This window comes from Trachurus japonicus, chromosome 3, assembly GCF_045865225.1.
Source record: "Trachurus japonicus isolate A0001 chromosome 3, Traja_1.0".
Classification (NCBI taxonomy): Eukaryota; Metazoa; Chordata; class Actinopteri; order Carangiformes; family Carangidae; genus Trachurus; species Trachurus japonicus.
This window is the reverse complement of record NC_140909.1, coordinates 30852195-30864944: the sequence shown is the minus strand read 5'-3', so window position 1 is coordinate 30864944 and position 12750 is coordinate 30852195. Positions and strand designations below refer to the sequence as shown.

Below are 12750 nucleotides of genomic sequence, written 5' to 3'. Positions count from 1 at the left end.
CTTCTGGGTTTCTTCTCTGATGAGCAGGAACAGCATTTATTTCCTGCTGCAATTTTCTTTTCCCATTTCAGACACTTTTTTTTATTATTAAACTGATTCTCTCAATCATTGTTTGTATTACACTGCAAATAACCTAACAACTAACTTAACTTTAACAAAAGTTATAACCAAGAATGAGAGGCATGTCTCTGATCAATTATGTGACCAACTGTACTGCTATTACTCTTACATTTAGCTCAAAGTCAGACAGGGGCCACTTCATTTCTCAGTTTCAGGGAAGAACTTTCTTCTTTTATTCTTTAGCTGTCAGAGCTTTAGTTAGTGTAATTCTTACAAGTTTGATTAATATGGGTCCTGTGCTCTTCTTATCTCAGCTGACCTCATTTCACCTCACTCTCCTCTTCTCCGTGAAACGCTAACACTCTCGCATGGATTACTTCATTTTCAGACGTCCATGAATCCTCCTCAGCCTCAGACCTCACGGCTCATGCGGATATTTGACGTTTAAATCACATGTTGAGCCGCTCTCTTTCCTCTCTGTGCAGGTTGTGAGACTGACTTCTGGGGTCCCCACTGCACCAACCGCTGTCAGTGCCGCAACGGGGCCAAATGCAACCCAATCACCGGAGCCTGCGTCTGCACTGATGGCTACCAGGGCTGGCGCTGCGAGGAGATCTGTGACCTCAGCTTCTTCGGTAAAGACTGCCTGTTGGAGTGCCAGTGCCTCAACGGTGCCACCTGTCATCACCAGACTGGAGAGTGCCTGTGTGCGCCTGGATACACCGGGGCCTTGTGAGTGTGGTGTTCTCCAAATTCTCCATGAAAGTAGCGATGGACTTTTTTCTTTAGTATCACAATTTTGTTTGAGAGATTCAGTTATCACCAAAATTAGGTAAAATCAAATGTATGTTGCAATAGCGTATTGTAATGGTTCATCTGTGTAATACACATAAAGTTGGACGTAGCTGACATTGGCATTGCGGCAAATTCACCCACCTGTTACCCAAAGATGTCATAACGTCATAATGTCTAGAAATAGTTTAGTTCAGAGGTCTTCAACAGGGGGTCCGCGACCCCTAGGGGGTCCGCGGAGGTACTGCAGGGGGGTCGCGAAAGTTTTGGTTGAGGGAAAAAAAATATGAAAAAAGATCCATTGTGAATATAGGGGTGTTCCCTGCTGCTGAACATCAGATTTTTACATAAAAGTCCTTTGTTTTCCTATAATATAGGTGTCAGGCGAGACTTTGTATTTTATCTGATACAAACACGGCGCACCGTCTGTCCCTCTCTCCCCCCCCACCCCCCTCTAAAATCAGCCCGATGGCGGGCGCGCGCACACACACACACCACTGGTGCTGTGACAGTCGGTCCCTGAACCGGTGGCTACACTACACAACGATGGGACTTTATGTTTTCATTCTCCATACACACTCGTTAATTAAAGCAGAAGTAAGTGGTCCGGTCGTTTTCGCTAATGCTGCGTTCCAGGCAGGCTTTTGAAATCGTAAATTACAGCTTCAAGTCACAACTTACGACTTTGTAACGTTCCAGGCAACCCACTCGTGTTTTTCCGACCTGTTTTACCGGTGAAAGTCACTATAACGGCCACTCGTAACTTCCGACCCGTGAACTCGTACCAGATCGAACTGGTACCACTTCGGTCGGAAAAATACGAGTTTCCTTGAACGCACCATAACAGTCCTCGTCCCTACGTCGCCACATTCACGGCGTCCCTTGGCTGCACACACAGCCCTGCATGCCGTTCTCTCTCCTCATTGGATAAAAACTGTAGGATACGATAAATGTTTTCTCCTGGGCTCAGAGCAGAGCAGAGGGACTGACAGACCCGTGTTTCAGTCCAAACACTCTATGTAAGTGATTGCTGTCGGAAGATATAACTATTTAAGACTTATATTAACACAAATATATCACTTACTTCTGCTTTAACAACACACACTCATACGACGGTGACATTAACGCGCGCCGCCACGTCTGCTCATAGCGCAGCAGTAATGAAGCAGCGTCACTGAAACGCTCCGTGGAACCGAGACATGACACGGCGGGCCCGGTGTAAATGTTCCCAGAATCAGCTTCGGTGACCGCGGCGCTGACGACTGGGGGTGAGTCACGAGTCTTGGTAGAGCACGGCCGCTGCAGCGACCCTCCGACAGTCCCATTGCTGCGTGTCAATCCCCCCTCTCACTTTCTCTCCGCGCCCCCGTCTCTCTCCAGCTGCCCTTTCAAAATAAATGCATAAAAAGCCTGAGAAAAAAACAAAGTAGGGGAAACACTGCTTTGTTTTCTCTGTCTTTTTATGGTTTAGTAATTCTTTCATTGGTGCAGTAGCAGCGTTCAGTTACCACGAGCGTAGTTGTGACCTGTTGTGATCATAGATGGCATATTTTTTTATGTAAGTCCCTTCGAAATATAAAGAGTCCCATGACCAGCCAAACTCCTAAAAAAAAGCACCAGGGCCGTTGCTAGGAATCCTGGGCCCCCTGAAAGTATACTAAAGTGGGCCCCTGCCCCCTGACTTTTCCACTTTTTTTCATAGACTACATATCTATTATCATTTCTTATTTAGCCTACTTTGTTTTGATGCTAATGCAGCATTACTGTGAGTATTAGTCAGGGTCTTATGCAGAATAATTCAGTCATACAAAGATTAGACTACTGGGGTTTTTGTGGGCCCTACTGGGTGCCCCTAGAGTTATCATCACCTTTCTCCCCTATACAACGGCCCTGTATGGCACTACAGGACCAGTTAAATATAAAACACAATTTTATACAATATATATAAGTAGGGGGTCCCCGCTCCATCTCTCCATCAGTTTGGGGGTCCTTGGCCTGGAAAACGTTGAAGACCCCTGGTTTAGTTTATTTCAAACCAGACCACAATAGACACAACAAGACCAAACCAAACCAAACAAACAATAAACACTAACATATCAATACAGTAACAGTATAGCCTAGAAATAACGGTCAATTTCATAGTAATGTCGAGAAGTACAGCCATAAATAACGATAGATTGCGTAGAAATAGCCAGAAATTACAGTCAATTGCAAGGACTTGGGGAGAAAAATTCTGGCCTTCCCCAAAAAATTCAAAGCATGAAAAGCATGTGTAACCTTTTGCCTTCATGAAAAACATGACTACTATGATTACTATGAAACTGACCATTATTTCTTGGCTATTTCTTGACATAATCATGTAAGTAGCGGGCTGTAAATCAAAGGGTTACCCTGTTTTTGTACCACGCTGTAAACATGTTTATTTCTGTGTAAAGTTAGACATTTTAACATTGGAGTCTAAAGGGACTGACTCACTGTTGGAGACAAACTCGAGTGGTCAGGAAAGTAACAGCAGTTTTTTCACTTAGTTGATACCTGGTGACATATTAATACAGACTTAATTACAATTCACTTCCAAGGTTTACCCACGGATGGTTAACACATAATATGATTTATATTATTATTATATAAGAAATACAGCTCCAACTCATCAGATAAACCTACAGAGAATTTTTCAGTGCGGACAGTGAAGGTGCTTAAACAAAATGAGTGTAAGTTTTACCTTTGATAATTGTCTAACATCAAAACAAATCAGGTATCTTATTTATTACATTAACCCAGAGGCTCATTTTTGTGATAGGTATACCGTAGAGTAATTTCACTTTTGTGAAGTTTTGTCGGTGATGATTAAAAACCAATAATATTCCAACTTTTACAAACACAGGAAAAAAGTCTCCTGTGTTTCTACAAATAGATACAAATATGAGTTGTGAGTTTGTAACCCTTCTAACATCACAATGAAAAAAAAGGAAACTGTCACCGCACATTGCTGTTCTGAATCGCATCGACCTTCCAAACACACCAGGTCTATATGGAGTCCAAGGTCTTATTTCACACTGTAATTTGGTCAATACAACAGAAACAGCTTTCTCTTTATTAGGAACAAGAGCAGAAGAATCACCTCTCCACCCACAGTGTCTGCAGTTGTGTTAAATGTTGTGTAAACCGCGCACATGTGTGCAGCGAACCAGAGATGATTTAAGGTTAAGTGAACAGCTTCGGAGCCGTGGCCACTGCAACACTGTACATTTGTGGTACAGTAGTACAGATGGTATAAGCACGACAACTTCACTGCTCTCTAAAGTTAACTCACAACTTTTAATAGGACATATTATATTATAACATATTATATTCACACATACTATATGGAGACATGTTGCTGCTTCCATAACTCAGGCTGAACGTCTGCTTCCTCTGTCTTTCCCATCCAGCTGTGAGGAGACGTGTCCTCCAGGTAAACATGGCTCCCTGTGCGAGCAGCACTGTCCCTGTCAGAACGGAGGAACCTGCCATCATGTCACTGGAGAGTGCTCCTGTCCCGCCGGCTGGGTGGTACGACCTGCACTACATTCACAACTACACCAGCTAATGTGCATTTATGTCAGAGATCAACAAAACAGAGAGTTTCTGAGCCCAAAACTGAGATGACTGTGTTTGTGCTTGACCGTGCTGAGGGTGAAAATGTACACATGCATTTGCTTTGACAAATTTTCAGCGTACGAAAGTTTAGTTCTTAGTATTTCTTCCCTGAAGTTTGTTTTTTCAGGCTGCAAAAGCAAAAGGCTCCTTAATGACATTTAATTTCATCAGGGGACACCAAATATATTTGAAACCAGCACTTATGAAACTTTCATAAGGTTAGGAGCTGTCTCATCCCGCTGCACCTGCTGAGACTCACAATGAACCACACAACTAACTATCCAACATTGTAATACACGTAGAAGTAATATGATTGCAGTGGACTGGCTGATTAAAGTGGTAGATTATTGTTATTGTAAATTAAATCACAACACCCTGAAAACTCATTATGAATTGGGAGGATTTCTGTTTTTTTTGTTTGTTTTTTGTAAAATGGAGAGTGATTGTTTTCTGACACTTGTAATGTCACTGCCATCGTTTACTGAGAAAAGTAGCTCCGTTTTATTGAATCTGAGAACCTATTTTGTCTTACACGTAGTATAATCTGAAACACTTCCTCCTCAGGGCCCAGTCTGTGCACAGCCGTGTCCATTCGGATCATTCGGCATTAACTGCTCTCGGGAGTGCACGTGTCGTAACGGAGGACTGTGTGACCACATCAGCGGTCAGTGCCAGTGCACAGCCGGCTACATCGGAGAGAGGTATAGTATCAAAGTACAACTGCAGTTGGTCCGGTTTTTATTTAGTTTTTTAAGAATTGTATATTATTGTTATACTACATGATAGTAACGCTGGACTGCATTTTAGATTTTGAATATTGCCCATTTTAGTAATCTCATAGTAATTCTCATTATCTGATTATATTAAACTCTATCAGGCTCCACAGGGAAATTAGTTTGTTGCAGCTGCAGATATGAGCAGAATTTAACAGGGAGAATATGAGAAGACAGTAATGTAATTGATAAACAGTAAAAGAAGTGGGGAAACTAATAGAAACAACCATGCACTACAAAAACATGTTTGGTCACAATATTAGTGGTAAATACAGAGAGGGAGTGTAACGTTTTATGTGGAAAACACAAAATTCAACACTACCTACAGATGTAACAGCAACATCAACTGCTTATTCGCATTTGAATGAATAGCAGACATTCAGTAGGTCTTACATAACACACACACACATTACAGTGTGTACAGTCTGCAGTCATTTTGCTGTCAGACGGTGGCCTTTAAATCTAAACACAACCCCTAAAAACATTCGGAGCACTCTTTTCTTCATCAGGAGACATGTAGCCTTGTCTCTGGTTTGTTTACTGAATATGTGGTCGTCTATCAGTTAGTCACCTCACTACTACTGTAGGAGAAATATGTGAACAATATTTTTCCTCATACTTACTTTCCACAGTAATTCATTTTAAGGAATAAAAAAAAAGTGTCTTTAAGAAAATATGGGAAAATATATTTTATATATACGTATATATACAGTATATATATATATATATATATATATATATATATATATATATATATATATATATTAGCAGCGTAATGTATCTATTCGTATGGTTTGGTCAGTGGTCCGACCTGACCATGCCTTCCAGAGGTATAGAATTAGACTACTTAGAAATAGCGTATCTTCACACTGATGAGCTCATTTGCTGTTGAAGGTAACAGACACATCAGCAGAGACCAGAGACTTTTGCGTATCCAGTTAAAAGCTCTGTACAGGGGATTTAAAATACAACTATTTTATTATAACTCATCCTGCATTTGGGAACCAATACACAATTTTATTCCATGTGATTTGGGGTGTTCAGTTAACTCCCATATGCAGTAAAACCAAATCAGGCCAATCTCAAAACAAATATGACCTGCCCACTTTAAAATGTAATGTCATAGAAACTAGAAATGCTCTAACTGTGGTTACTCTGACCTTTTAAAACCAAACTAAACAATATTTATTTTATTTTGTAACAATGAGTGAGCACATGCAGCAATGTGAAAAGCAAAAGATAACCAACTCTGGACTTCCCATAAAGTCAAAGCATTTAGCAACTCATATCTCATTGTTGGGGTTATACAGTCTGAAAGTCTTAATTGACTCATCCACCCAGACTCTGCAGGCAGGCAGGAGCACCAGAGAACACTCAACACTACCTGAAAATCACCAACGATGGAGACGGCCCAGGCCAAGTACTGTAGGGCCATCAAAGAACCCCCAAATGACCTCTGAACGCATGCAGATCTAAACACTTCACATATAGACTACTGGTACCATTACAATTTACAGATGTTCCCTAAATGCCTCATATCCAGACTATATCACCTGACTGTACAATTTGCCGATATTCCTTGAGTGCCTCATGTCCAATCATAAACCTAGCTACAGTATATAGAGCACATACAGTATTATCATGGGCTCCATTTACACATAACAAAATGTGCCACTGTGAGGGGAAGTTTTTGGCCCCTTTGTGATATGAGGCCACAAACATTTGCTTTATTTGTCTCTCTCACCTCAGCTAGTGAGATTTAATTTGAGTGACTGGGAGAGTGGAGACCAAAGCAGAGCTAAAAGCAGAGGTACATTCACTGATGACCTGTGTTACTTTTATGAAAAAAAAATCTCCAGCTATTTCTCAGTTGACACTTATCCTTAAACATAGTATGTTTTATTTTGGAGAACAGTTAACCTGCCTCCCAGCGTGTTCTCCAAATTAGAAATAGAGTGTGACATGTGAACTGTATGAAGTGTTTCCAAATTACATTTTATGTCCAGTGTTAAATGTCAATGTTCTTCCCTCCTACTCTCTGTCTCCTACTAATGCTCATAGAATGCAATTATGCACTTTTCTCTCTCTTTTTTTCCATGCCACTGTCACCTAAAGTGAGAGATTTTAACCAAGAGCCATTTGAAATAGTTTTCTGCATCATTACCTCCATCATCTCAGACAGTGTGTGTTGGTGGAAAAAGACCTCCTCCACCCTCACCTCCCTCTGGTCAGCTCCGACCCCCCCCCCCCCTCTCTCCCTCTCTCCTCCTTCCACTCTGCCCATCTCTCTGTTTCTCCCTCTCCATCGTTATTCTCAATTGAGCCAAATTACCTCCATTCATTTAGGGCCCAGACAGGTGAATTAGCCTACATGGAATAATTCCTAGACTGAGTTCTCTTCTGCTCCGTCCACGTTCTAATGGAATTAGCCGAGATAAGAGTCCTGAGGAAGTCGGCTTGATTTAAACGTGACACTAAACATAAGTCCTGGTTGAGCCATTTTAATTGAGTGATTTGTCTATTTCTTAATGGTTCCAAGTTGTGGACGTGTTGCGAATGACGAGGGACGTGGCCTGATTTTAACTCAACTTAAACAATTTCCTATTCAGTTCACCACTGTCCGTTCACTCGTGCTCATTATAATCCATACAGACACTTTGTTACATTTCACCTTGAGCTCAACTCCGGGTCTCAGCATAATGGGTTGCCTGTTGACCTTATAATGGTGTGAGTGTATGTGACGGTGGAGCGCATGTCATCTCTGAGGAAAATGGAGTGCTCTCCGCCAGACAGGGATAATATCACTCAGCTTTTATTGTGAGCTAGTCGTAGAAGCATCATACATCATTCTCTCAATTGTAATTATGAGCTTATAGGATAGTGTACTGTAGGGAGTGGTGAATGCGAAAATCTGTCTTTAACAAGTTTTTATGTAACACTGTGTTGCACAAAAAGCCAGGCTACTCATTCACTCTAACATTACCAGGATATTTTTCCACTCTTTTTTTGTTTTCTCTAATGTTTGAAAGAAAAAGATCTGTGGGTTCATGTAGATCCATATGCATCTCCGATTGACTTCCCCGGACCAGTTTAGTTTAATTGACCAGAGCGTTTACTGCCTGATTTGCCTTCATCATCTGATCATCACTAATGGAAAACAGAGGTCTAATTAGAATTCATCATGTGGATCATCATCACATTGTTTATTATTATTTTGTTTCACCACTAACTTCTGCTCCAATAAACCAATTTCAGCCTTTAAAGGGTCACGAGGAGTTTCTATTTGATTATAAAAAAGTTTCATATTAATGTGGATGAATCTACGTTACCCACACTTGTTAATGAGTCAATTTTTGATAAATATATTGTTTTGTCTCTATCGTTATTTTGTTATTATTAGTGGTGGTTATCGTTATTCTGATATTATTATTAGTAATTATTAGTAATGCCCGAGCCACCCAGCATTTCCACCACGGACGCTGCCCGGCGGGTCATGGGAATAACGCCGCCGAATCGCCGTTTATGGTCGGAACTACGACAGCATCTGATCGTCTTCCAACCTCCGACTTTCGTTCTTGATCAATGAAAACATTCTTGGCAAATGTTTTCGCTTTCGTCCGTCTTGCGCCGGTCCAAGAATTTCACCGTGCGCGTGGAGGCTCATGTAGTGAAAACACTTCGCTTTCCAAAACTCCTCGTTGTCCCTTCACAGCTCCCATATACACTGTTGCCCATAAAGTTGGAATAAAATATATTTTTTAACCTTTTCTGATGAAATTTTTGTAACAGTGTGTGATTTATTCTTGATATACAATCTGTATATCTTCAAAATAATTCCAACTTTATGGACAACAGTGTAGTATAAAGACATATACTTCATCATAACTGAGCTTTAAAACCAGCTTTCAGGACTCCTGTTAGTTTGTGATGTCACAACAAAGCAGTCACCAAGCCCCGCCCACATGGACCCACCAATCAACACTTGCAAGATTTCTTTTTTATGAATGTTCTGAATGAAGATCTAGAATCTGTCTCTATTTTATTGGATCACTTAGCCAATCAGAAGACAGGCTCAGGAGAAGTGTAAAACATTTGCCCTTTAAATTCACCGACTGATGAACTCTTTGTCCTTTATTCTCGATGGGCTGCATTTAAATACAACTTTTATCAGGTTTGCTCAGCCTCTCACACAGACACAGCCACACACTGACAGCTGTGAGCTGATACATGAGGTGAGAATCAGAAGGAGTTTCTCTCAAGGACACAAAGATGTGTGGACCTGTGGACGGGAGGAATTAGAGATTACAGTATAGCAAGATTTCTTCGACATTCCTCAGAAGACATATTTCAAAAGGAGAGGAGAGGAGGTCGGTGATGAGTGACAAGTTCTGTCTAGAGCATGAATGCAGTCTGACATTATTTACATTTACAACACATCTATAGAGTCTTCAGTCCTCCAACAGTTTGAACACAATGAGAGAGAAACATGCGAAACCTACCAGTGATACGTTATATTTTTAAGATAGAAAGAGAGAGAAAGAAAGACAGAGAGAGAAAATACCACAAACAGTGGCAACAGAGAATGATAAGCAATATGTAAAAAATTAGTGTGATGATGGTGATGACACATCACATGATCAGATGAGATGGACAATGTCAAACATCCTGACTCTATTCTGCCTGATCTGAGTCTGAGGGTGGTTACTCATACGATTATTTTCAAAACTTAACCAATTTATGCACATACATGAGACAGTTTCAACTGACTTTTAACATTACAATCCTCTGGACGCACTAGAAGATCGTCCAGACCATGGGACCACATACCTGCCCATTGCAGTAATGATTTCACAGAGAAGCAGATCTCACAGAAACTTGCATGGTATGTGGCTGAAACATTTTGCAGCGCAGGATACACAATATCCACTCTCACTGGCTGTTGCAGGTATTTTTGTCAGAGGCAGGAATCGGAAAAATCAAACATGTTTGTTGAAAGGGAGCAAATTGTGTCCAAAATTGTCTAGGTTGTAGCCTGTCCAATCTGATCACAGCCTGACTCAGAGGCTCTTCACAACCCTTTTCTCAACATAACCTTCCCAAACATGCATACTTTTTGGACCATTGTGCGAGTAGGAACCACTGTATCTATAATTCATAGAGTCGGCTTTTTTTGTTGTGTGAGGTAAATGTTTGGCCCAAAAAATTAAAATAAAAAAGGGAGAAACGTATCTGCAAGGACTGGATTCCTTCTTGAAATGTTATCTTTAAAATTAGATTTTTTCATCAACTGGAACTGATGAAATCCAGCGTCAAGTAAAAGTCAGGAAATTGTTAGATAATAACTGTTTCTCTGAATGTAGCAGGTAAAAATACAACAAGTTTCCAGAGATGACGCTGGGAAATCAGTGTAACATCGCTGTAGCTTTAATGCTTTGTTGTTGGCTTTCTAAGAGATAACCCTGTTCAATGAGTGGCTGACCACAAAGACTCACATTTTTTCACACACAGTCTCTACAAGCTCTTCTCACTGCTCCTCCATTCTGGTTTTTACACTGACGCAGATGCCAGGACGAATGCCCGGTCGGCACTTACGGACCGCAGTGTGCCCACAAATGTGACTGCCAGAACGGGGCAAAGTGCTACCACATCAACGGGGCCTGTCTGTGCAACGAGGGCTTCAAGGGCCCCAGCTGCCAGGACCGCTTCTGCCCCAGCGGCCTGTACGGACTCATCTGTGACAAATACTGCCCCTGCAAAGCTGGCAACACACTCAGGTACTGAACTGTCGGTCAAGGATACAGGAACATGTCCATGCTTTTGTGCTATACAACACTGAATGGATAGAAGGAGGTTGCATTTGAATTACTGTAGCTTTTTCCATTTTTAAATGTTGAAATAATTCATGAATACTTTTTTTCAAGTCCAATGTCAAGTATTATGCATTACAGTTGTGCCTCTAATCGGTTTTGGCATCGCTTCAACCCTGAGTCAGGAAGGCCGCCATCTGTGCATCACTTAACTCTCACCTTTAAACCACAAAATAAATCAACTTCCTTTGAAATTCCATCATGTTATATATTGACACATACAGTTTAAGCCTGGACCAGGTCCCTGCCCCCGCTGCACAACTTACCTTCAAGTTTCCACTAAAGTAATAGCACGTACAAGGTATAATTCCCCCTTATCTAAGGGAGTTATTTGAGGGTGTTGCAGAAAATCTCTTTGAAGGTTTCCTTAATTTAGGTGAAAAGTTAAGGTGAAAGAGATTTTGCAGCAATAAAATTCTGCTGCATCATTAGGGGAGACTTGCTCAGCACTGTCCTGCGATGTGTTCTCTGTCTTCATTAAGTTCAGCCATGTCGCAGTAGATAGAGTCTGGATAGCTTTAGTTTAATCAACCCTTCTTTTCTTTGCTAACAGAAGACTGGTTTAAAGTGGAGTAAAAGGCTAAGCTAAGGACAAAACCTTAAATACCAAAACAATAAAAGTGATGATGTGAATCTTAGAGAGACCACGTGTTTTGTGCCCCTGGTTTCAGTTACTGTAGATGTGTTGAGGATTTTTTAAAAATGTTTCAGTATTTTTTACTAAATCTAAAACAAAACAACTTCTGACCTCCTCCCCCTCTCAGCTGTCACCCTCTGTCTGGAGAGTGCACTTGTGCAGCAGGGTGGACGGGGCTTTACTGCAACGAGACCTGTCCGGCGGGTTATTACGGCGAGGGCTGCAGAGAGCTGTGCACCTGCGCTAACGGGGCCGACTGCGACGGCACCACGGGAACATGTGTGTGTGCACCGGGATATATAGTAAGTGCAGAAACACAGGTGGTATAGAGTCGCAGCTGTTTAGTTAATCTGCTCTTAAACCTCTGTGTTAATGTAAATGGACCAATTACATCATGAAAACCTCTCAGGCTTGTTCACAGATCCACTTATAGAAGGGAATTTGAAGATAAAGTTTGCACAGGGAACATTTCTCTGGTAGAGGCTGTTTCAGTAATAGCTGTTGACAATATTCTCCATGGATTTTTTTTTACTTGATATATATATATATATATTCTTTTTTTTTCTGCTGTGAGCTCTGCAAATGAAATTCCACTCAGAGCACAGCAGCATTTCCACCAACGCAGCCACCAAACACATCTGAACAACCTGCATCATGTTCTGCAGGTTGCTCCTTTTCACCTGTTCTCATCTCAACAGGAAACCAAATAGAAAAATAAAACCAAAAAAGGTTGCTCAAATTATCAGCTGCTTTCCTAAGTTTTACAATACAAGAAAAACGCACTTACAATAATCAGGCAACCATAGACATACTGGATATGTGAATCAGTAATGACATATTTGTATCACTCAGTAATTTCTCATTTCAGATTATTTTCTCTGTAGCTGCTCTGGTCACTCAGCAACAAGTTACAAAAAAGAAATGTAGCCGACTCCAGCTTAGACAGCTCTGACTGTTAACCTTGGCATAGCAGCTTCCTTTG

General features: G+C 41.1%; 1 protein-coding gene across 3 annotated transcripts in view; it reads left to right on the top strand.

Annotated features, from left to right (window-relative positions):
* The window catches only part of LOC146990156 (multiple epidermal growth factor-like domains protein 11), a 160744-nt gene that overhangs the window by 100222 nt on the left and 47772 nt on the right, over positions 1–12750 (top strand). For all 3 annotated transcript variants that reach the window (XM_085769833.1, XM_085769825.1, XM_085769841.1), the window contains exons 6-10: positions 546–792; positions 4284–4404; positions 5056–5192; positions 10826–11038; positions 11896–12070. In XM_085769833.1, the coding sequence (XP_085625959.1) occupies positions 546–792; positions 4284–4404; positions 5056–5192; positions 10826–11038; positions 11896–12070 (893 nt within the window). The remainder of the gene's footprint in view (positions 1–545; positions 793–4283; positions 4405–5055; positions 5193–10825; positions 11039–11895; positions 12071–12750) is intronic.